The sequence below is a fragment of the Fukomys damarensis genome, unplaced genomic scaffold (assembly GCF_012274545.1).
Source record: "Fukomys damarensis isolate Sample0158 unplaced genomic scaffold, DMR_v1.0_HiC HiC_scaffold_17, whole genome shotgun sequence".
In the NCBI taxonomy this organism is placed as follows: Eukaryota; Metazoa; Chordata; class Mammalia; order Rodentia; family Bathyergidae; genus Fukomys; species Fukomys damarensis.
The window spans coordinates 55,009,839-55,036,279 of NW_022900929.1; the positions used below are offsets into that span (position 1 = coordinate 55,009,839).

Below are 26,441 nucleotides of genomic sequence, written 5' to 3' on the forward strand. Positions count from 1 at the left end.
TTTTTTTTTTTTAAGACAGGGTCTCACTATGTAGTTGAGACTGACCTGGAACTCACTATGTAGCCCAGGCTGGTCTCGAACTCACAGTGATCCTCCTGCCTCAGCCTCCCGAGTGCTGGGATTACAGGCATGAGACACCAGGCCCAGCTCAGAGATTCTTAACTAGTAGTGTACAATAGAAGCACCTATGAAGATTCTTTGCATTCCCTAGTCAAGAAAAACTAAATCAGAGTCTCTTCTTCATTGACTCAAAACAATACTTTTGATTTTCACTCCTTGATTAAGAATCCATTTGTTCTCTAACACTGGATTGAACTCTGAACATTCTTGCATAGTTTGTTTTTAATTATTGTGAATAATTTTTGTACAGAGTTTTTTTTCTGAAAATTTTAGCACTTAAAAAATTCAGTAGATAGAAAATGGAAAAATAAGAAAAATAGACTGAAAGCTTATGGAGTTAGGGAGTCTCATTGTATCACTAATTTGTTTATTGTTACGAATACAGGTTCACCCCCCAAAAAAATCACTTTGGATCAATCTCAGAAACCAAAGTTTTTTTTTGTTTTTGTTTTTGTTTTTTGTTGTTTTGTTTTGTTTTTTGGTACCAGGGATCAAACTTTTGGGTCCTTGTGTTTGCGAGGCCATTGATAACCACTGAGCTAAATCCCTAGCCCATTGGAGACCAAATTAACAGACTAACTACATGTAAACTATAACTAAATTGCAGATTATTCCAGTTTGTCACTTTTTTAGCATGAAAAATGATCTTTTCTAATCTCCCTCCAGTCTTATTTTCCCAAAATTTTTTTCTTCAGGCCAGTTTTGAGTTTTTTAAATTTTTAATTTTTCTATTTACTTTTTATGTCTGCATTACTCAAGTTGCTACTTGCAGCAGCATTTAATGAGTCCCATATTGAAAGGCATTTAAAGTGAATGTGGCTTTTTCCAAACCGTACTTAATTTACTTGATACTAATATTCTGAAGAAAATTAATTTTCATAGTTTTAACTTGAATATATTTTCTTACAGCAGAAAAAGAAAACTAAAAACTTCAATCCACCAACACGTAGAAATTGGGAAAGTAATTACTTTGGGATGCCCCTCCAGGATCTGGTTACAGCTGAGAAGCCCATACCACTGTTTGTTGAAAAATGTGTGGAATTTATTGAAGATACAGGTAGGATAGATGTATCCACATAAGAACTTTGATCTAAAATTTCATTTTTGTTATACCAACATTTTATCAAGTATTTGTGACTTGCTAAAGGTAAATTTTGAAAGAGGTTTTATTGTTGTTAAGAGTTTGTAGCTTATTGTTAGGGTTGATTGTCTTTCATATTTGAAAGTTTTGTTGACAGTATTTTTGAAGAACTTTCACCTAATGAATGGCTAAGTCAAATTCTAAAATGTTTACCTTACTGTAATGGAGAATAATTCGTTTATTATGCTATCAAGAAATCGTTATTTTAATCAGAAGTTTGGAAGTTTTCAGTATTTTTCAATTCAGTACTATTTGTGTTACCCATTTTATACATGGATTTTTTTTTAAAACTTGTAGCCATAATTATAGATATATTTCAGAAAACTTGCTATTAGGTTTATTTTGCCTAATGTAAACTATTGAAACTAAAAAAAGAATTGGATCTTTCAGAGGTCCAACAGAGCCAGATTATTGTTTTTGGAGATACGTTAAATGAATATAGGTTAACCATAAAAATCTAGTGATTGAATAGACTATAAATTGTAATGGTTTGAAAACATGAGCTGTGTCAGCTTTAGCTTTGTTCTTAATGTTCTTTTTAAAAATATGAGTATTGCTTTTAAAAAATTAGCACTCCATGCTGTATGTAAATAATTGTGCTCATTTTTGCCTATGTGCGTTTTACTCTTGTTTGATTTGTTGGGTAGGTTCTGTATATATTGGATTATCTATCTGACAAAGAATGGTGATTTAATGAGTGGGTAGAATGTGAGGAAATGCTGTTATTCACTGGTACTGTACTTGTAGTGTCTCTTTTTCCTTCAGTTAATAAGTACTAATTTAAAACCTACATGGAATATGCCACTTATCCTTCAAATACTTGAGAAGTGTGTTTTAGGCAAATTTCTTGTCTGTATTTCTTTTTTGTTTGTTTTTACCAGGGAATGAACTCTCAGGACCTTGTGCTTGTGAGGCAGACACACAGCCACTGAATTTAAATCCCCAGCACTTCTATTCATTTTTTTTAAGTGTAATTTATTTCATTTTTTTTCTCATTGAGTTTATTGGTACTTCTAAAGTATACAGTACAGTTACATTTATCTTTGGGATCTTGTCCCTTTATATGACAGATCTTGGTTCTCATTTTTTCCCCATACACCTGCCCTCCCTTCACCCCCTTCCCTCTCCCCTATTTACAAAGAGTTTGTTTCCATTTTTTCCTTTTCTCATATTTTTCTTTCCCCTTATTTCCTTTCCCCTACCCTTCCCACTTCCCCTACACCTTTAGCTCTTTTCTACCTATTTCACATTGTCAGTTATACAATTTGGATCTTACTTACCCTTTTAGTTTTTTATGCCAGAGAAACTATTCAGTTTTTACACGTGTCTCTTATCTATTTCACTTAAAGAGTATGGCCTCAATATGCATCCATTTTCCTATGAATGACTCTAGTTTCTCATTTCTTCATGGCTGAGTAGTATTCAATTTTATAGAAAAACCACATCTTCTTTATCCAGTCTCCAACAGATGGGCAGTTGGGCTGCTACCAAGTTTTAGCTATTAGAAACTGTGCCGCTATAAACATGGGTGCACATATATCACTGTGGTATGATTCTTTTAATTCTTTTGGAAAGATAACCAGCAGAGGGATAGCTGGGTCAAATGGAACTTCTAGTCCTAGTTCTTTGAAATATCTCCATATTGATATCCACAGTGGTTGTACCAGTCTGCTCTCCCACCAACAATGGAGAAGGGTTCCTTTCTTCTCACAACCCTGCCAGCATTTGTTGGTTTATTTCTTGATAGCAGCCACTCTTTGTGGGGTGAGATGGAATCTCAGTGTTGTTTTCATCTGTATCTCTTGAATGACCAGTGATGTTGAACATTTTTTTATACATTTATTTGCTGCTTTTACTTCTTTGAGAAACGTTAGTTCATTTCAAATGCCCATTTTTTAATTGGATCTTTATATTTGGGGATCCTGATTTTTTTGAGTTCTTTATATATTCTAGATAATAGTCCTTTGTCTGAGGAGCAGCTGATAAAATTTTTTTCACACATTGTAGGTTGTCTCTCAGCTCTGTTGGTGGTTTCTCATTCAGTGCAGAAGCTTTTTAATAAGGGTTGATCCCAATTGATTCTTTGTGCTAGTTCCCATGCTACTGAGGATTTGTTCATGAAGTCTTTTCCTATGGCAATGTCATCGAGAGTTCTTCCTAACTTATCTTCCAGTAAGTTTAGTGTTTCTGTTTTAATATTCAGATCTGTATCCATTTTCATTTTGGTTTAGTGCATAGTGAGAGATACAGGTCTAGTTTTAATCTTTGGCAAGTTGAAACCTAGTCTTTCAGCATCGTTTATTAAAGAGTCTATCTTTCCTCCAGTAAGGGTGTTTGGTTCCTTTGTCAAAGATGAGGTAGCTGAGTACATCTGGAGTTGTTTCTGTCTGTATCTTCCAATCTATTCCACTGATCCTCGGGTCTTTTTCTTTGCCAGTACAATGCTGTTTTTATCACAGTGGCTTTGTAGTATAGTTTCAAGTTGGGAATTGTGATACCCCCTGCCATGTTTCTATTGCCTGTAATTGCTTTTGCTATTCTAGGTCTCTTTTGGTTCCAAATGAATTTTTGGATTATTTTCTCTAGTTTTGTGAAATATAATGTTGAAATTTCAATAGAAATTGCTTTGAATTTGTGTAGCAGTTTCAGTAGTATGGCTATTTTCACGATGTTGATTCTTCCTACCCAGGAACAGGGGATATCTTTCCATTTTCTTATATCCTCTTTCATCTCTTTTTTTCAGGGTGCTGTAGCTTTCAGTGTAGAGGTCTTTTGCTTCCTTCATTAGATTGATTCCTAGATATTTCATTTTTTGGATGCTATTGTGAAAGTTAATTCCCTAATTTTATTCATTTTCAATATAGAAGAAATGCAGTTGTCTTTATAATAATATTAACTTTTTGCTTTGGATTTAAAGGAATCTTATTTTCTCTAGTAATATAATTAAGCCTTATGGATATGGCTAAGCAACTGGAAAATATTTTTATTTGTAATTGAAAATAATAGTGGATTGACATTATTATAATTTTAAATTCCCATCATTTGTTATTATACTTAAAAATGATCATTTCTGGAATATTTTCATAGTTGTTGAGTGATTTGATTTGAGGAAAGTGAATGAATTTCAAGTGTGAGATACAATGAAGTTCTAATTTGTAGCATGACCCAAATTAATTCAGAATAACTAATTCAGATAGTTTATATGTTTAAGTGCTTTGGCAGAAATAGACTGAGGGTAGTTAGACTAATAAAGCTAGTTCTTTTATAGTTGGGTGTATGGTTTTTTCAATACTGATTTTAAAACTGGTAAAGTTTTAGGAATTTCCAGTTGCTTTAGAGTTCCATTTACAGCTCTCAATATACACTGTGTATGTGGCACACTGATTTTACATTTGAGGTTCAGCTTGCAGTAATAAAAATATATTCTACATACCTATTATTTTAAAATGGTATTTTCCTTTTTATAGATATAGTAATATAAATTGCCAGTGTCATTGTTATAATCAATTTTCTTTATCAACATTGAGGAAGATGTGAGTCTTAAAAATTAGCTTTATTTACAAAATTTGCATGCAATAAATTTCAACAATTATAACTGTACCATAAGGCTTTCATAACTATATAGCCACATAAGCACCACCACATTCAAGATAAAGACTATTTTCATCACCTCCAAAGCATTTAGTCTTTTGTGATCAGTTGGCACCTGGGGTCTTTGGGGTGGTGATGGTAGTGTTGTTTTTGGGTTTTTTCTTTTGTGTTTTGTGGGGCTATGGTTGGAACCCAGGGCAATACACATGCTGATTAAACATTCTACCACTGAGCTAACTCCCAGCCCCATTTTTTAAAGATGATTTTTATCAAATCAGCAAAGTACTCTTAACTTTCTTGGTTACTAAACGTTTTCCTCCCAAATGTGTATTGATTTTGTCACATGTTTTTTATTCATCTGTTGAGGTGATAATTTTAATTTTATACTCTATAGTGAATTACATTAATTGATTTTCAAATATTAAACTAACCTTGTATTCCTAGGAAGAACACCACTTTGGTTATAGTCTTTTATCTTTTTTTATATTGCTAGATTCACTTTGCTAATATGTGAAGGATTCAGAACAGCCTGTATTCTGGCACTTGTTTAGACCTACAGTAAAGCAAGTGACCTGCTTAAAAGGTGTTTTGAGAATAATTTTTAACTACTAGCCTCAGAAACTTTTCTCAAATACATGTGCAGTATTCAACCAAAGATGCCAGAGTTTTCTACATATACCTGAGGCATTTTCTCTTTATCTTTCCCACTACCTATTTCTCAACTATGTAGTCTGTTGTGGTATGTTGGGTTTCTAAATTTCCTTGACTACCTCCTAAAAAGTCATACAGTTTTATTTGCTTTTATTTTGGAACATAGTTGTTTTGTTATTGTTGTTGTTTGCAGTACTAGAGATTGAACCAAGAATGTGCTGAACTACATCCCTTGCCCTTTAAAAAATTTTTTTAGTTAGGGTGTTTGTTTGTTTGTTTGTTTTTTGGTACCGAGGATCAAACTTGGGACCTTGCGCTTGCAAGGCAGGTGGTAAAGCCACTGAGCTATATCCCTGGCCCTTAGATAGGGTTTTAACTAAGTTGACCAAGCTAGCCTTGAAGATCCTGCATCCTTAGCCTCACAAGTAGATGGAATTAATGTCCCCTGTAGTTTTAAGCTGCCTGTTCAGAGCCTGAAAAACTGTTTCATATAATTTTTGGTTTATGTGGGAGATCAATTTCTGTATAAGTTCAGAGTAGATAGAAGGAGGGGCAGTGTAGAAGAGCCTTTAAAAAGAGGAACAGCATCAGTTATGTTAAAGAGTTTTTATGTGTGTATTTTTGAGGTTTATTTGGGGGGGGGTCAGTGTATCTTTTCTATCCTTTAAATATAGGATTAGCTTTACTTCTTTAAAATTTGCATGCCTTCTATTTCTTTGTATTGCACTAGATAGAATTTCCAGTACAGTGAATACTAGTAATCAGGCACCCTTGTTTCATTCCTTGTCTTAGAAGCAGGCACTCTTGATCCCATTCTTAGATAAACAACTTCATTCTTTCATCATTGAATATATTAGCTGTAATGTTTCTCATAAGTATTCTTTATCATGTTGAAGAGGTTCCCTTTTTTACTTTTCTGGGGCTTCCATGACAAAATTCTACAGTTAGGTAGTTTAAAACAACAGAAAATTATTATTCTCTTGTAGTTCTGAAAACTAATTCTCAAATCAGTATGTCAACAGCACTGTATTCCCTCTGAAATTAGGTGGCATTCTTCCTTGATTCTAGTGTTATTCTTTGGCTTATACTGTATTTCTCTAATATCTGCTTTAGTATTCTTCCTGGGTGTCAGTCTTCTCTTTTTACATGAATACTTGTCATATTCAGAATACCTGTATGTTTTGTCTTGACTAATCTACAAGTAGAGTCACCTTATGAATTTACCATCTCTCTGCCTCAAACTCCCAAAACTGGGATTGCAGATATGCACAACCATATCCAGTTCATATAAGTTTTTATTTTCCCAAGTAGAATTATTCCTGTTTTTTCCTACAAATAAATAATAAAAGATCATGGCAAATAAGTTGGATTTTACTAGTAATTGCATTGAATTTGTATATCAGTTTGAGTAGTATTACCACTTGATGATATTTAATCTTCAGTCAACAAGATACAGATATTTTATATTCATTTGGATTTTCTTTGTTGTTTTTAAACACTATAGTTTTCAGTATAGAAGTCTTACTTCGTCTTGGTTGAATGTATTTATAGATATTTTTCTGTAATTGCAGAATCCAGGAGACAGGAAGGACCAGTAGGAAACAGGAGGATTTATTTAGGTTTTAGGTGAACACCAGCTTAACATACTAATGTCCAAAGGAAGAGCAAAGAATAAAGGAGAAGCTCTAGTTTTTATACCTTTAGTTAGAGGGGTTGGTCTTTTTAGTGATGAATTAAAGAAGTTTATATGAAATAGGACAAGAGCAGACAGTTTTGTAATTTAGCCTTGCAAGTAGACAAAGCCTTGTGAATCTTATGAAAACAAGATGACATAAACTTTGTTCACAGGACATAGTTGCCAGTTTTATCTGTACCAGAACAAGGAGTTATAGCTACAAAGGAATGAAGGAGGGCAGGGATGGGGAGAAGGTTGCCCAAGTCTGGGAAAAACTTTTTCTCCCGTTAAGTTCTGTTACAATAACTGGAATTTTATTGATTTTATTTTCAGATATTTCACTGCTAACGTATAAAAGTACAACTGACTGATCTTTGTTATCTTATAGTGTACTATTTTGCTAAATTCTTGTGTTAACTCTACTAGTATTTTGGGGGATTCTTTTAAATTTTCTATATGTAAGTTCTGACATCTGCAAATGAGGATAATTTTATTCCTTTCCAGTATAAATATCTTTCACTTATTTTCCTTGCCTTATTATTTAGGCTAGAATTCCAGTATAATATTTTGTGGAAATAGTAAAAGAGGACACAGCTGTCTTATTTGTGATCTTATGGGAATGTATTCATTCTTTCACTTTATTTTACCACTGCTAATGTATGATATTAACTGTTGACTTTTCATACAGGCCTGTTAGTGTTTCTTATTTTATTCATCTCCCTTTTTGTCAATCTCATTGTTCTTTTCATAGAACCAACTTTTTTATTTCATTCTTTTTTTTTAACTTTCTATTTTTATGTCTGTTCTGATTTGTTTTCTTTAGTTTACTAGCTTTGTTTAGCCTGCTCTTTTTTCTAGTTTAACTCCCTTAAAGTTACCAACTTTAAAGTTAAGTTTTTGTTTGTTTTGTGGTACTGGTGATCAAACCCAGTGCCAGGCACATGCTAAGCATGTATTTTACCACTGAACTGCTTTCTAACAATCTTTTTTAATATAATTGTTTATAGCTTTATTTCTCTTTTGTCACTGCTCTTGCTGCTGACCATAAACTTTTCTTTATATTCATCTCAAAGTATTTTTTAATTTCATTTGTAATTTCTTCTTTGATCCATTGGCTGTTCAAAAGTATTAATTTCCACATACTTGTGATATTTTATTATTGGTTTATAATTTTATTCCTTTGTAATCAAAGAACATACTCAAACCTTCTTTATTTAGATGTGTCTTATGACTTACTGTGTGATTTGTCCTAGATAATGTTTACTGTGCATTTGAAGAGAATGTATATTGTGGTAGTGTTGGAATATAAGAGTACATAATCTATATGGATATAAATAAATAAATGAGAAAGGAAAGTTCATTTGCAATAAAAAAACTAATCCCATAATTCTTTAAGCATTTCTTTACTCTCTTGCATAAAACAGCAAATTTGACTTTTTTTTTTTCATTATTCAGCCTTTGAATTAGCCTTTTCTCTAGAGAACTCTGGTTTGTTTTGGTGGAGAATGATATTTAGAAACTTGAATTGCAGCTATGCTCTCTCAGCAGAAAAAGCTAGGAAATAAATATGTATACACTTGCATACATATGTACACTTGTACCTGTACTTAATTTGATATTTATATTAATAACTGAGTTTATATTAATGCCTCTCATTTTCATGCATTGCAAGTACATTTTAGTTCTAGTCTCCCTTTTTTATTAATAATTCTCTTCCACAATGAGAAGCCTTACACCTGTTGTCCTCAATATATTTATTTACTGAAGTTTAGAATACACAAAAATTATGCATACCAGCCTCATGTGGCTACAAGCCTTTAATCCCCAGCACTCTGGGAGGGTGAAAGAGAATTGCAAATTCAAGCCCAACTTGAGACTTAGTGAGACCTTGTCTCCAAATAACACCAAAACATACATATATGTTCATATATCTTATGTCGGGGGAAACCTGCCAACTAGAGTTAAGTATTTGCTTACAGTTGTTTGTTTTGTTTTGGCACAGTGGATCAAACTCAGGACCTTGTGCTTTCAAGGCAGGCGATGGCACCATTGAGCTAAATTCTGGCCCTGCTACGGCTTTTTATGAAGTGTACCAGACTTACATGTGCAGTTGAATATATTTTGACAAATGCATACAACTGTTTAATCTGTATATTTGTTAAAGTGTAGAACACTTTCATCATACTTTATATCACTTCCTAACTAATCTTCCAGCCATCATAAACAACTCTCCTTATTCTTTTACCATATTATAAATAATTCCTCCTTTTAGAAAGTCAAATAGAATCATAACAAATGTATTATTTTATGCCTGTCTATCTGAACATCTGCGAGATTAATTAATGTTGGAAGTGCCAATAATACTTCATAACTTTTATAGATACAACTTGGACCCAAACTTTGTTCAGTAAATTTTTGCTCCTGTTACTTTGACCATCTTCATGGATTTCTGACAATATAAATTTTCCCCATTATGATACACTTTGTTTCCTTTTCATAGAATATTCTAAAGAATGAAGTTTTTTTTGTTTGTTTGTTTGTTTTTTTGTTTTGTACCGGGGATTGAACTCAGGTCTTTGTGCTTGTGAGGCAGGTGGCAGAACCACTGAGCTAAATCCCCAGCCCTAGAATGAAGTATTTTTAACCAGAAAGAATTTGAGAGGAATGTTCTTCTGTGCATAGATCAGGAATCTGATCAGTAGTTGATAGAATCTACTTTTCTATTTTTATTGTTTCATTTTCCCTTTTTTAAAAACTGGTCAAAGAAATACATGCCTTATGAAAACAAGTCCTTTGAAAAATATTTCCAGATTCTGTATAGAAAATAAATAAATATTAGTATATACTTTTGGGCAGTGAAACATGTTAGACCTTCTGTTACCCCACGAGTCCTTGAAGGCTCTTCCTTTTTTTTAGTCAAATTTCTTTCTATTCAGATTGGTTGATCTGTCCTGATTTATCTTCATTAAATTATTCTTTCCAATTTTTAATCTCTTTACTGTTGTTGATCCATTCAATGAGTTTTTTTGTTTCTGTTTGGTATAATGGGTGATTTTTGTGTTGTTATTTTAGCCTGGTCATTTTGAATATTAAAATGAATATTAAATCTTCTATTTTAGCAGGCCTCTGACATATCAGCAGGGGATGAGGAGGGACTGGAAGTCCATGCTCCCCAGTTTGGCATCCACTTGATAATACTATGGTGGGGAAGTTAGGGTACCTCTTTACCTCAGGTTCTCCAGTCATCTCCAGGGTTGGCAGGGATGAAAGTCCGGGTTTTGTAGTTGGCTTCCACTGTCTGACAAGGCGAGGAGAGGGATTCCATACCAGTTTCACTTGAGTAAGATCATTAAGGTAAAAAAGTTTTCTGTCTTGCTAGGCTATACCTTTCCCAATCCTTTCACTAGAGAGAGCAGGCTTTTCTTGTTGAGGATTTTTTGGTTTGTTTATTATTGTTGTTTAGTTTGTTTTTGCCTGTGCTTATTTGTGTTTCTGGGCTGCAAGGCCTCTCCATTGCCCAGTCTATGACATAAAAAGTTGGGGGCAAAGAGGGGTATTTCTATAATAATATTCTTCAAGTTCCAGTCATTAGTCAGTCTACCTTCTGTCCACCATTGAGACATCTTATACATATGTAAATATGAATATAAAGATGTATAAGTATATATGTAATGCTTGGAATTTTGAGCTGTGCTTAGTGGAAGAATAGGAAAAAAATGCTTACTCATTTTATTTGGAACTGGATGTCCTCAATAGTTTCAAATAGAAAATAGTCCATTAAGAACTAACTTAAAAATAAAATACCAGAACTATTTTATTCTTTTTTGTGTTCAGTATTATTTTGTTTTTGTTGGCACTGGGGATTGAACCCAGGGCTTTGTGCATTCTAGGCAAGTAGTGTGTCACTGAGTTACATCCCCAGACCTGATAATACTCTTAAAAATATTTTATCACATTTTAAGTCACTAAGTATGTAAGACTAAGTACATTCTTTTTTTATATATTTATGAAAACAATTGTATTTCTTTATTCCCTTAGGGTTATGTACAGAAGGACTCTACCGTGTTAGTGGAAACAAAACTGACCAAGATAACATTCAAAAGCAATTTGATCAAGGTAAGAAGATCATCATATAAAATAAAATGGTTTTATTGTATTCCTCATTGGAATTTCGTGTTGAAAAGGTTGATTTTTATTTGAAAACTTATAAGGATATGAATATTGAGAAGAAAGTTTTGGAAGTGGGACTGGAAGTATTAGAAATAAAGTAGATGCACAGTCAAGGGACAGGAGAGTGTGGGAAAGTATATTGTTTTTATGCTAATGGGAAAATTATTGATGACTTCAGAGCCTTTTATTGCTAAGAGGCTGGGCACTAGAGAATTATAAAAGGAAGTTAGAAATATGAAAATATATTTAAAATATATTTAGAACAGGAGAAAAATTGAAAATATCACTTGTGTCAAGAAAATACAGTATTTAATATTAACTTAATAAGACTGTAATGGTATAGATCAGAAAAAAATAAATCCCCATCACCTACACACCATTATTGTTTATAATTTATAATATGGTTTTTTTTAGCCCTTTCCTGCTCATTAAAAAAAAAATCACCCAATTATTTCCCATTTCATATTGGAGTTCATCTTTAAGACATTATCTAAAGTTTGCCACAAGCAACTTTTAAAGACATTTTGTATTTGCTGAGTGTGGCATAGGCCTATAATCGCAGCACTTAGGAGGCCAAGGCAGGAGGATGCCAGCCTGGACTACATAGTGAGCTCAAGGCCAGCCTGACCTACATAATAAGATGCTGCCTAAAAAAAAAAAAAAAGACTGTTTTATTGTATGTGCTGCTGAAGTTTTTTGTTTGTTTGTTTGTTTAATGAGCAGGAAAGGGCTGAAAAGAAACATACTATAAAGTATAAACAATAATGGTGTGTAGGTGATGGGGATTTATTTTTTCTGATCTATATCATTACACTGAAGTGTCTTGTTAATATTAAATTAATCATATGATACACCCTCAGGACCTTGTGCTTGCAAGGCAGGCATGGTGCCAATGAGCTAAATCCCTGGCCCCTCCATTGTTGCTTTTAAGTTGGAATTTCACTGTTGTGACAATTTACATTTAAATTGTTAAATATAAAGTTAAATTCAAATTTATCATCATGATTCCTATCTTTTGTCTGTTTAGTTCCTTATGGCCTCTTTTAAACAAACAGTTTATGTAAACAAAAGAAATTAAAGGAATAGGTATTAGTGATGTTCTTCAATATACTACAGGTAACAGCATTTTTTATTTTAATGGAAAATACTTTTGCTTAGTGTTTTTTCTCTTATCTATGGTTTGTTGGCCTCTAAATAAAAGTGGCCAATGAGAAGTTTTAAATTATCTGTTGATTTAGAAATACCTGTTAACTTACTTGTCCTATAAGTTAAACTTTTATTATGAAAATTAAAATTCCACTTTGTGTCTTACAGATCATAATATCAATCTAGTATCAATGGAAGTAACAGTAAATGCTGTAGCTGGAGCTCTTAAAGCTTTCTTTGCAGATCTACCAGATCCTTTAATCCCATATTCTCTTCATCCAGAGCTATTGGAAGCAGCAAGTAAGTATTAATAATAACTTCTTTTTTGGGGGGAGAAGATACTGGTTTCAGTTTTTGGAAATTGATTGCTATATGTTATGCTCTGGAATATGTAGCCATAAAAATTAAGCTTACTGGAATTGTGTTTCTTTATAGTGTTTTTCAATTAAAGTAAAGTCAGAATGCCTGGGTATGGCATTCAAAAATATTCAGCTTTAGGCTGCCAGGTGATGTAAATGCTCTTAGAAGTTCATTCTGTGTTCTATAAATTTATGGTATGTATTTTGTTTCAAGCTCAAAGACATTGTAGAAAATTAAATATTTCAAATAAGTTTATATATAATATTCTTCAGTGAAATATCAGTCTATATATTGTTTTCACATATCTATTTAAATTTGTTTTTAAGTTAAAGTTATTTGGCTTTCATCTTTTTAAATAATTTTGGAAACAGCAAAGCATTAACATGGGATACTTAGTTTCTACTTTGACAGCAATCATGTTTCTAGTAAACAGCTTTTGAATTGTCTTTTTAAAATGAAGCTATAGGTGTATTTGAGCAGAAAGTGACTGTAGTTCTTAATACATTAATGGCTAACATTAATGTCATTTCTAAATATTTCTTTTTAATACATACTTGTACTGCAAGTTTTCAGGTTATTTTAACTGTGACTATTTCATTATAGTTTTGATTATATTAAAGTTATCAGTTGGGTTTTTTATTTTAATTGAAAACTACTTCCATATATTATCACAAGATAGACTATTCTTAATCATACTCATATAAAGTGGGTGTAAAGTTCACTTGATAGTTTAGGTTTTCTTATTTCTTGATCATAAACTGTAGCCTCACAACTTTTCTACAAAGGACATTTTTTAGGACTGATTTGGAAATGTTACACATGAGAATTTGTTAGTAATTGACTGTACTACTATAATGTGCTATGCACATTGGCCTCGAATGACAAAGAACAGGGAAACAATCTCTTATCTCCTGTTTATTGCAGACCTCATATTAGCTAGCTTGTCTTAGAGTTTACATAAATTTAGAAAGTAATTATGTTAAATAAACTGCCTGGAAAGAAAAATTTTTGATTATCAAAGTGGCTTATCAGTAAGTATAGTATAGGCACCTGTGGCTATGCATAGTAAGCCTAATTTTTGGAAGACTTTAGTTGAAAATGATTTTAAATTTAAAAAAATAAATTTCATGACACATTAAAATGATTAAAAGAATTTCAGAAGTTTTTTTGGAAGACAACCAATGCTTATTTGTTACATATTGCCTATTACTGTTTCTGTGCTCCAACTGCTGCAGGGTTGGGTAGTTGTGCCCACAAAGCCTGAAATATTTACTGTCTGTTGACTCAATATTAAGAACCCAATAGATTTACTATATAAGTAATTGGTTACTTCTAGACTAATATCTAGTTACATGAATTGCTAATATACTGTTTCCTATTTTATCAGTGCTAAGTCATTTTGATTTCATTGAAGTTTCACTTATAAGAAGTAATAGTACATAATGTGATTTTAGCAGGTTCTTTTAGCCCTTTTTTGTTGTTATCTCCAGGTATAATCTTGTTTTATACAGGAAGTGTTACGAAGCTTTTATCAAATATTTCTAAATATGTAAGAGTCACATAAATTTTTTTACTACTTTTACAGAAATCCTGGATAAAACAGAACGTCTTCATGCCTTGAAAGAAATTGTCAAGAAATTTCATCCTGTAAATTATGATGTATTCAGATATGTGATAACACATCTAAACAGGTATTTTTGTTTTGTTTTTGTGAATTCTATATATTTCAAACATGTAGACTTCATAAATTAGGTAATTATAAGATATTTAAAAGGAAAGCAAACTAAACATGGTTCAGTTTTGGTTCTCTGTCTAGCTTATATTTTCTAATTTATATCTAAAGCTATGTAATTATTTTTGTACTTGTGATAATTATATAAGTAGTATGGTCAGTATGTTTTCTTTTTGTCTCTTTACTATTTCTTTTTATGTAGAACCTTAGGATATTATTTATAACATGAAAATTATGTATTTAATCAAACTACATGGTTGGTAATATAGCTCAGTGGTAGAGCCTAAAATGTGTGAGGCACTAGTTCAGTCCCTAGTACTGCAGAAAATACATAATAGTTGCAGTTTGTTTTTTTAACTTAATATCAAAGCTCAAATGAAGTACATTGTAGTCTGTACTGTTGACCAATGTTTAAAGCTTTATGGTCGATGTTGATGTGTAGTGTAAAACTGTATTAACATTCCTTACAACTCTTCCCCCAGGGCTTTAAGACAGCACCAGCATACATAGTCTTATTTATTTAGTAGAATTTTCTCTTCTAAAAAGCACAATACAATAACAAGTGGTTGATGATATGATAACGATAAAGATCAACAGAGGCCTATGTGATGGGAGTAGAGTGAAAGAGGTGAAGTCAGAAAAGGAAAAGGACAGTGCCAGGTTACTGTAGGAAAGTACTTTTCAGAGTATAATCCTGTGACTACCTTCCATCCTCAAAGTGTCTTAGTGATTTCAACTAACTGTTTTGTTACTGTTGTTTTATTTTGTGTTGGGTTTTTTGTTTTGTTAAGAGACGGGGCCACACTTCTTTAGGAAAAAGGCATTACATGATTTACATTCTTTGTTACTCTGTATGGTGTGGAAGATCCACTATTGAGTGGAACAGGAATAACACAATAAGGTTTTACTTTTAAAAGGAATGCTTAGAGCCAGGGATTTAGCTCAGTGTTTCTGGCACCTGCCTCGCAAGCATAACGGCCTGGGTTCGATCTCTGGTACCAAAAATAAAAATAAAATATGAAAGGAGTACTCAACTAGATTAAATGGATAAAGCTGTCTTAATTACCAGGTACTCCTAAGTGATACAGCAATAAACGAAGCAGTCATATACTTCATGGTTCTTACATTCTAGTAGAGGAGAAAAACAGGTGACTGTATAATAAATTGTTGAAAAATTTTTACCAAGGTTACAAAAATTAATCTATGGAGTTATATTCTTTTTCATTCTCCCTGTCTAGTATCAAATGAGTTTTTCTTATTTCTGTTATCTAGTGCTTTAATTCTTTCTCATTTAGAGACCTCTAGTGTAGTTACAAAGGTATAGTCCTCAACATCTTTTTTTTTTTTTTTTGAGACAGGTTCTCACTATGTAGTTGAGACTGACCTGGAACTCACTATGTAGCCCAGGCTGGTCTCAAACTCACAGCGATCCTCCTGCCTCAGCCTCCAGAGTGCTGGGATTACAGGTGTGTGCCACCACGCCCGGCCTCAACATCTTTTGTATCACCTGCCAACCTGTAGGAGTGGCATAGGGTAGCCAAACCCTACTCAGAATGAGTTAATGACCTCAAGTACTCCCCAGCAGCCCTCAGAAGGTTGTTAGATATGCTACAATTAACAACCATAGTTAAATGGAATTTCCCTTCCTTCCTACCACTCTTCCCTTGTCTATCACCCTTGATTTAATTCATACTATTACCTCTTCTAGGAAGCCTTAACTTGCCAACCTAATTTCTAATTGAGTTGCATTTCTCCTTTGTCCTTTTTGACTCTTTAGCTAGATCTGATGCCTCTACTCATAATATTTTCAACTTTATAGGTGTTTCTAGAACCTAGCACCTGCCCCTACATGGAAACACCAAAGTGGATCCTACTTAGCTATTATATTTTAACAAAAGATTGATTTTTATTCTGTATTCTAATTAAGTCTCTTGAAACAAATAATAATGATGTAGCACCAAACAAACTTTTTAGGCCACATATTTTACCTCAGATGAGCAGTTTCTGTGTTTTGAAATTTCTTTGGGCTTATATTTAAAATTTTTTAAATTTCCTACATAGTTCCTGTGTCACTACCAGAATGTGAAATAAGTGGGTTGGGTAAACTCCCAAAGCTCTCCCAATTTAGTAATTTTGAATGATGTTACAAGATTTGCTTCTTTTCTTGCTTAGATATTTAAGGGATTAGTTGCAAATAATATTATATGTGACTATTGGTAAATTATTGTTAAATCACAAGTTAAAGGTAGACTATATTAATTGAGTTTTGTCTTTCAAATAGAATTTGTAACAATGTACAGGATAGCTAATGGTTTAAAAGATTGTATTGTGGAACACTAGAAACTTGGTTTTGTTTTAAAGTTAAAACCATTCCTACTTGGGTTATTATAAAGTAGTTTTTCCAAAGCTAGTTGAAAAAAGATGACATGCTCTGTTTTTAATCTCATAATAGTTTTAAGAATTTGGATATGCAATTACAAGTTTTGTTTTCATTTTGGACATTCATTAAAATTTATTGATTGGCCTTCTTACCCTAATGGAAAAGTGTTTTTTTTCCATAAAAGTTAAGAAGGTGTCCATATGTACAATTTTAACCCCAGGATGCAGCTTTAGAAACAGACCATGTCACCTTCTCATAATAAGTGGATTTTTACTGCTGTGTCCTGTTTTAGTCTATAGTTGAACATAGAATGTACAAGAAGAAAAAAATCTTTTTATCTTAAAATTTGAAGTTACAATAACAGGAAATACTAAATTGTAGAAGAACATTTCTAGCTGTGGCATTTTGTAGTTGTAATAAATTCTGATTTCTGTTTTTGTTTGTTTGTTTCCTTTCATAATTTCAGGGTTAGTCAGCAAAATAAAATCAACCTAATGACAGCAGATAACTTATCCATCTGTTTTTGGCCAACTTTGATGAGACCTGATTTTGAAAATCGAGAGTTTCTGTCTACCACTAAAATCCATCAATCTGTTGTTGAAACATTCATTCAACAGTGTCAGTTTTTCTTTTACAACGGAGAAATTGTAGAAACTGCAAACAATGTGGCGGCTCCTCTACCTTCAAACCCTGGACAATTGGTGGAATCAATGGTACCACTTCAGTTACCACCACCATTGCAACCTCAACTGATACAACCACAGTTACAGACGGATCCTCTTGGTATCATATAAACGAATGCAGACAGCCTAGAACTGGATAAAAAAGTAAATCTAGATGTGCATGTTTCAGGGTTCCGTAGTATACTTCATGTTTCATACAGATAATTCACATTCAAATTGAGACACTTTCTCTTTGAACTATATAGTATTCCTTATTCACTTACATTACAAATCTAAGAACATGTGGTAAGCATGACTGGAGAGGTTTAATTTTTATAAACAAAAATAGCTATAAAATACAAAGCTGCTGCTGCATGCAACCTTATTGCAATCAGTATATCATTCCTGTGGCAATTTCTGTCACATTATATTGTGAATAAAATTTTTCTATAGAAATTAAATGATTTAAAAACTCATATATGAAACAATGCTTCTCAGCCTGCTTTATGGCTGGTTTTGTTATTTGATGTGCTAATTTGGGTAACTTAATTTACATTCTAGCGGTCTGTGTTGATAACTAAAAGCCCACTTAAGTACATGATATGATTGAAAAAGATGGTTAATAATATAGTTAATGTTTAAAAATTTTAAAGAATCTATTACAGTAAATGACACACTGCCATTAATTCCCCTCATATTTCCCTCCACTTGAAACACACTTATCCCATCATTCTTGCCATTGCTGAAGCAGTCCTTTTTCATTGGTGTGCTTATTAGTTGGATTGTTGTGACTACCCTCATGTCCTGAATTGATTCAAAACATTTGCCTTCCAAGGTCATTTTGGCTTTGGGAAGAAGTCAGAAGTCATACCAGCTGGTGAATAAGAGGGATAAAGACACACTAATGTTTTTAAGTGAGCCTGATTTTCATGGAATGACATTCCACAGTAGCATTTACTGTGTATCTGATCATGCCTCTTAAGAGAAATAACTGCTCCAGAAAGTGGCAACAGCAGTCGGATAAGTGTGTTCAAAGCAAGGGCAAGTATTTTGAAAGGAATTATCAGCAGTGTGTCTTTCACTGTAATTTTTTTTAATTTAAACATTCACTGTATATTTTGATCACCCCTTGTATTTTGTAATTTCAGACTACTTATACCATGCTGGGGATATTATCTGAAAGAAAAAATATACACCTAACATATTTTACATTTCTGCACCTTCATCTTCATTTTTAAATAAACCTGTGAATGATTTGATAAAGAATAAATTTCTTTTATACACATACCCAGGGACATGCTTGTGGCTAAAGTGAGTTGATACTGTGCAAAGGATAGTTTCCTTATGGTCCATATCGAAATAAAACATTTTGTATACAATTCTGTAAACAGATGCATGTTCAAAAGATCTATGATGGTCTTGTAATCTTAATCTAATATATTTTAGATATTTTAATTTTTTTCCCTCTTGGGGAATGCATTTAGTATAGTGTAGAAAAATACTTCATGACATTTTCATATAAGGTTGTATAACTTTTCATACATAAACATGAAATTTGTTGTAGAAAAATATTTAAACCAAACATTTTAATCTAGGACTTCAATTTAATCTGTTCCTTGAATCTATTTTTATGTGGCCCTTAAAAACATATCCAAAAAAATCCATTGCTAATATAGCAATAAAAATACTTTGGGTACTGACAAACTCCTTGGAGTATGTATATATAAAATTATAAACTTGTATTCATATTCTTTTCTGTGATGTGTTGTACTAAAATCCCAAATGGCTTTTGCACCATTTTTAAACCCATTTTTTCCTTTGATGTTGGTATCAGACTTACTATAAATGACTGCTGCTTTTGGGATTAAATGTTTTGTTACTGAAGTTACAACCAGAACACTAGATTATGGCTTAAATTTTCAGAATAAGTGGCACAGGTAAATTTTGTTAGGCTTTATTCAAAATTCTCTCATTATCAAATCATGCCATTTTTTTTCCAGGAAGAAAAATGGTTTGTCTCTCATTGATAGGTCATATAATTTGTATAGTAAAGAAGAAATTCTTTGGTCAATGTTGTAATCTTCATTCGTACTGCAGTTTTAAATTTATCATGTGTATTATAGTAAATAGATGATTTTGAGATTCAAGGCTCCTAAGAGTTTGATTTGCTCCATTTTCTCCCTTATAATAAATATTCTCTCCCACTATTATATCCTAGGTATTGTACTTCCAATTTTAACTTCAGAACCAAGATGTCAACATGAACCAGGCTGCTGTTGAAGTACATGTATATTATAAATTATCTTATTTGTGTTATACTCTTTCATGTTATTATCTTTTCTAAGAAAACAAAGTCCCTATTATTCCTATTGCAAAGCACACAGGAATTAAGAAAGTACAGTAATTTTTAAAAAAATTATCCGGTAAATGTAGTATTCTTAACTTGTTCTATATTACTTATACCTATTGTCTATATAGCTTTAATTTATAGCTGTCAGTTTAACATTGGCATGTCTGGCAAAGAAAATTAAACTTTAAGAGTTTTATAAACTGTTTCTAGGTTGCTAAAGAATTTATTTTTCTACTATATATGGTATAGACAAAGCATCAAAACTATGTACAGGAAAAACCCTGACTATTTCTATTGGAAGTAGGCTGAAAAGAGAATTTTCAGAGCTGTTCGTGTCTTTGGTTCATTCTATCATAACTTTGCTATTGTAATATGTGAATCGTGGTTTATTTAAGCTATTCATTTTTATACTGTGTTAATTTAACGTTCATCTACATTTAGTTCCATTTTTGTTATTGAAATTAGCATTTACCATTTTCCACATTAACTACCCTTACACCTTTCCCAAAACTTACCTCCACTTTTCTATGCATTCTATTATTTACTTGACGCACTTCATAGTGAGTCATTTAAATATTCTACATTTGGTTTGATCAACTAGTAGATTATAGTTTTTGAAAATTAAAGTAGTTTTAAAGCTCAGTCCATTACGCTGAATTGTGTTTGTTTTTGCAAAGAGTTTAAATATGTTTTTAAATATTAGAAAAATAATTCTAAGAAGAACACAATAACAATTAAAATTTTCTGTGGTAAGTTACCGAAAGGTTTCACTGTTTAGGGACCCATAAGGGCCTGCTTAAAGGATTTAAAGAATAATAGATTGTCTCATAATTGTGGGTAAACATTAAGGCATTATATTTTACAATATTAAATAAAATTCCATTAATACACATTGCCATATTTCACTTAAAGTCCATTGCTTACAGTTATTATAGTATTGGACTTAACAGTATCTAGATTAGCAATATAAAGAAGCATAGTGATATTCTATTTCAGACTTTCAATAGATTTTTTTAGAAATCAGATTCTATTCAACAAATACTTACTAGGTGATACACAAATAATTTCAGAACATAATTCCAGATACAGTATATCTCTCATTGAAATGATATTTTGAGTAGCCTTTTCCCCCTTAACATTTACAGTGTAAATACTGTAGGTAACAGCAATCTAACTTAGCCAAAAAGCAGCTTTTATTTTCTATTGTATGTGTAAATAACGTAGACCCCTTTTTTTCCCTTTTCTTTTGGATTTTTTGGTTTTGTTTGTTTTTGAGGTACTGGAATCTAATTTCTGATATCTTAAAAGGGAATAATTGGAATAAAGACTTAGGCCTTAGCTTCCATGGTGATTTTTAGTTTTTTATGCAGTAATAATTGTGATGCTATTTGTCAACTGGATATAAATATATATATATATAATTTTGAAAAGTCAAAAGTGGTTTGTTTCTTTGTTTATAATTAATGTAATTTTGTGCTTCACCCAAAGGATGCTGCAGTAAATTAAGTATCAGTGAAGCTTCTGATGTACAAAGAGTGCTATGAATAAAACATGAAGAAGCTATGTAATTTTAAGTTATAGTTGCCTCTATTTTTACCATTTTGTTGGTAAAAGCTAATTTTTTCAAGTAAAATATGAAAAATTTATGTCAGTATGATGAAAATTCTATTAGGGAGATATATTGAGCTTTCCCTGTACCATGAAAAGAGATCCAAAATTCACTCAGTATATGGATGAAAATTGGATTTTTGAAATAGGAAAATGAGATAATGAACAGATTTCTAAAATTCAGAGGCTATCTGAATCTGAATTTTGAGTTGTGGCTAGACATTCTTGGGCTACTAGGAAATGCTTTGAAGCCTATTGTAGTTATAACAGAGCTGTTAACCTCAAAGAATATGTATTTGTTTTTTCTTTATGGTTTAGAAATACTAAGCCAAACTTTATGGTTGTATGCTTTCAGGTTCTTTGGATCTAAAGAGGTCTGTTTAACTCAAATCTTTATCTTAAATTTAATTGAGGTCTGTTTAACTCAAATCTTTATCTTAAATTTAATTGTTTTCGGTACTTCTTAGGCTGATCAATTTGTTTCAGTATGTATGGGACATAATATTTTTATTATCTGTTTAATTTTTATTGTATTTAAAATCTTGAAATTCTTAACCTTTTCAGGTTATCAAATATCTGAAAATAAAATTTTCTAAGATTTGATAAGGAAAGAGGGACTACTCTTCAAAATCATTTTCTTATGGTAGCATCCATGTAAACTTGAAAAGACTAAGCATCAATACCATCTCATATTCCAATATCCATCCAGTCATTTAATATGATCCAAATAGCATAGTCTTTATAAAGTTGAATTCTACCAACTAAAGAACTTTTGGAATCTTCACTACTCGTGATCATCCTATATTTGGGAGAGTTACAGAATCTCACTGTTTTTCTATTAACGAAACCATGTAATGTTAGTCTTCTGTGGGAATTTTACAGGCAATATAAATGATTTTGAAAAGCCAGTCAATGTTCGTAAACAAAAATATAGTCCTTGAAATTAATACAGTATTGACAATTCTGGTTTAGTTTTATTTACCAGTACTTAAGGACTGTTAACTGCAGAATATACTTTGTTAAGAAGTTGTCAAAGAATTCGTAGTTGAGAAACTGTTTTAATATGTGCTTATTCCCACAGCGCAGACTTTCTGTTCAGTTTTATTTTCCTCAAAGGGTAAAAGTTATTGTGACAATTTAATAATGATCCTACTAGTAGTTTAAAATTTTTAGTGTTTCAATGTACTTTTTCAAATTTATTTCTGTATTATTTCAATGTGAGTGATGTGAATTTAGCAATTGACCTTTTTTATTTATTGCTTTACTGATTCACACAGCTTACTTTTAATTACATGCCTACATTTTCCTCGCCAGATGATTTTCTTATGTCCTTGAACTGTGTCCTACTTAGTATATTTTACCAGCTTTATGTTTGGACCTTAGTTTCCTTTTCCTCTAGATTCTTGGCACTTTATCCAAATAAATTTCTCTTTAGGTGTTCAAAGAAGCAGAGTTGCAAAATTTAATCCCCTGAAATAATAAGCAAAGCACAGTTACAATGTTTAATTCCCTAAAGTAAACCAGATTTACAATATTTAATTCCCTAAAAATAGTAAGTAAAATTGGAAACAGTACATACTATAATGCTATTATCTATGTAGGACTTAAGATCCCCCCCCACTCCAGTGTTAGGAATCGAACTTGGGACCTTGCACTTGCAAGACAGGCAGTGGAACCACTGAGTTAAATTCCTGGCCTTTGAGATTGTTTTTTAAAATGAAGATGAAATGGTTTGAAAACCACCTGTCTGAGAGAACATAGTCTTTGGGTATTCCTCTCAGATTTTTTTTCCTTGGACATTTTATCTCTAGGTTTTTAATTGTCAGAAATATGACTACTGAACATGTTGGGATTGTACTTTTTGAAATAAACTATTATTAGGAATATACCTCCCTCCCACCCTCAGTGCTCATGACTGAACCTTGGGAGGGCCTTGGCACTGAGCTGCATTCCTCTTCTCCCCACTTTTTTTTTTCCAATGGTCTCATTCAGTTGCGTAAGTATGGCTTCAAATATGATTCTCTTGCTTTCCAAAACTAGGGATGTACTTTTAAAATACAAACTAAAAATCTGTTTAATCCAGTACTTCAAAAAGTGACTTGGACCTTTTTAAAGTCCATTTAAAGTACTGTTTTCATAATATAGATTAGGAATTAGCAAATTCTCTCTGGGAAAAGATAGACATTAAATTAATTTACGCTTAGCCAGACGTGGTACATGCCTGTAATCGCAGCACTCTGGATGCTGAGGCAGGAGGATTGCTGTGAGTTTGAGACCAGCCTGGTCTACATAGTGAGTTTTCAGGTCAGTCTCAACTACATAGTGAGACCTTGTCTCACAATTAAAAAAAAGATGCTTTACAGGCCATATAGTCATGCTATGATATTACTCTACTCTTCTGCTGTAGGGTGTAAGTAGCCATAAACAATACAGAAATAAATGAGCACAACTCTGTTCCAGTAATACTTTCCTACAGACCTTAGGTGTCTGATCCCTGGTATAAATTAGTAAAAGAAGAAGTTCTAATTTTAACATGTTTTGAATAATGTATAATAATTTAAAATAATACATTGGAATAAAAGTTTGCACAGTGATTGATAATTACTATTTCTATGGCTTTTTTCTAAGGGAAACCATCTTTTTTTTAGTTGGAAGAAGTAAGTGAGAGCTATATGAAATGATATCTTACTAAATTAAAACTGCATCTAGAAAGGCCTGGCACAATTGTATGCATCACATTTCAGTTGTTTTCATGGCTTTATTTCTCTTTTACAGCATGACTTAAGTTGCATTTCCACATAGACAGATAACTTCAGAGTAAATATTTCAATAAATTATGGCAGATACTTAGCCCTAAAAAAAAAAAATCAAAGTAATACCTATAATGGGTCTCCAAATAGTGCTCAGGTTCCTTTGGGCAATTCATATAGGAGAGAAACATACCAAGTGTTGAGCAAGCTTTAATTTAGAAAACATGTTTTTACTGTATAGAGGAAAATTCATAATAGAAAAAACATTCTAAAGTCACACTTCAATATGTGCAATCAGTAGAGAAATCTTTTATTTGTGTTAAGTATGTTTGGTTTAAATATTTTTCTACAACAAATTTCATGTTTATGTATGAAAAGTTATACAACCTTATATGAAAATGTCATGAAGTATTTTTCTACACTATACTAAATGTATTCCCCAAGAGGGAAAAGAACAGATTACCAAGGATCATGTCTCACCCGTAATTCTCATACTGTTGAGATAAATCCATCTGATCACAGAGAATACACATTGAGTCACATGGGCATATCTTTACCAAAAGTTAACATGCATTAGAATTTCATGCTGAAGAGACACTGAATGTGAAATGGCTATCCTGAGTCAAATTTGGTTATTACTCCCTACCTGCAAGATATTCAGTGATCCCAGTGGTATTCACATGCTTGCATGTCTCCTAACTTCATTGCATTGATTGTTCTGTGACTACAAGCCTTTTATGTGAACATTATAGATTTTTTAGAAGCCAGTTTTTGTTACATAATATTTTTTAAAGCACAGTTCCCAGACATCTATGCCCTTTCATTACTACTTTTTTTTCTTTTAGAAAGCCAGGTTCTTATATAGTTACAGTATGAATCACATAAAGCGGCAGAAAAATATTTCCATTTCTAAGATGGTCTGACCCAACATCCCAACGTGAAAACATCTTTTAAAGATGGACAAAAATTATTTTGGGGCTGAATATGTTGACACAAGCCTGTAATCCGGTTCGTGTGGAGGCTGAGGCCCCCAAGAGAATCACAGATTTCTAGATCAGCCTGAGCAAATTAGCAAAACCCTGTCTTTAAAAAAAAAGGGTTAGGAATGCAGCTCAGATGAAGGTTCTGGGTTCAGTCTCCAATCTCCGCCCTGCCCAGATGGCAGGATAAGATGGTGTGTGCATGCAATCCCAGCTACTTGAGATCACAAGTTCAAGGCCAACCTGGGCAATTTGGTTCCTGTCACAAATGTTTTTTAAAAATCTTAGTGGTAGGCTGGGGATTTAGCTTAGTGGTGCCACCACTTGACTCTCAAGTGTAAAGTCTGGAGTTTGATCCCTGGTACCAAAAAGAAAAAAATCTTAGAGCACTTGCTACCTAGCATGCACAAGGTTCAAGTTTCAATCCCCTGCACTACCAGAAAAGGAAAAGTCAGTTTGAAGGCCTTCAGAAAGCTATCAAGGTAGTACAGGATTGCAATTAGGGAACAAACAAGGCCCAGATAGGTGAACTAGACTTTGGAACACTCTCCTTGGATTTTTTTTTTTTTTTTTTTTTTAGAATTGAGACATCTTAAAGGATAACTGATAACTTTCTGATGGTATGCTGTGAGTAGACAGGATTTGGGAGTTAAAAGCCTTTCAATATTTGTATGGTTTTGTAAATTAGCTATCTACTACAAAATAAGAAAGGTGAACACAAAACTAGAATTAAAACTGACATTTTTAAAATGTGTTTATAGAGTCCAAAGAAATAAGAGGAAGAGTTTGGCAGGTACAGTAACTGGAAGCTATAGAAAAGTACCAAATGAAGAGCCAAAAATGTATTAATTGATACTGAAAATTCAGTGTACTGCAAAAGAAATGAGACAAACCACAATGGAAAAAAAAATATTTGCAAGCTATCTGACAAGGGGTTAATATCCAGGATGTATGGAAAAGTAAATGTAGCAAAACAGTTAAATGGGTAATAGGTCTAAAGAGACATTTTGCAAAGAAGGAAGGGGCAGTTGACAAAAAAAAAAGGGCCATTAGGTATATAAAAAATGTTTGATATCACTAATCAGAAGTGCAAATCAAAATCACATTGAAGGAGTGATGTGAAAG

At 32.5% G+C, this 26,441-nt stretch overlaps 1 protein-coding gene across 1 annotated transcript in view; it reads left to right on the forward strand.

Moving 5' to 3' along the window:
* Arhgap5 (Rho GTPase activating protein 5) overlaps positions 1–18,572 on the forward strand; it is a 66,222-nt gene extending 47,650 nt beyond the window's left edge. Inside the window, exons 2-6 of the mRNA XM_010633581.1 lie at positions 1,030–1,177; positions 11,217–11,294; positions 12,663–12,794; positions 14,440–14,545; positions 17,433–18,572. Of these exons, the coding sequence (XP_010631883.1) occupies positions 1,030–1,177; positions 11,217–11,294; positions 12,663–12,794; positions 14,440–14,545; positions 17,433–17,760 (792 nt within the window). The 3' untranslated portion in view covers positions 17,761–18,572. The remainder of the gene's footprint in view (positions 1–1,029; positions 1,178–11,216; positions 11,295–12,662; positions 12,795–14,439; positions 14,546–17,432) is intronic.
* Positions 18,573–26,441: the final 7,869 nt, after the last annotated feature.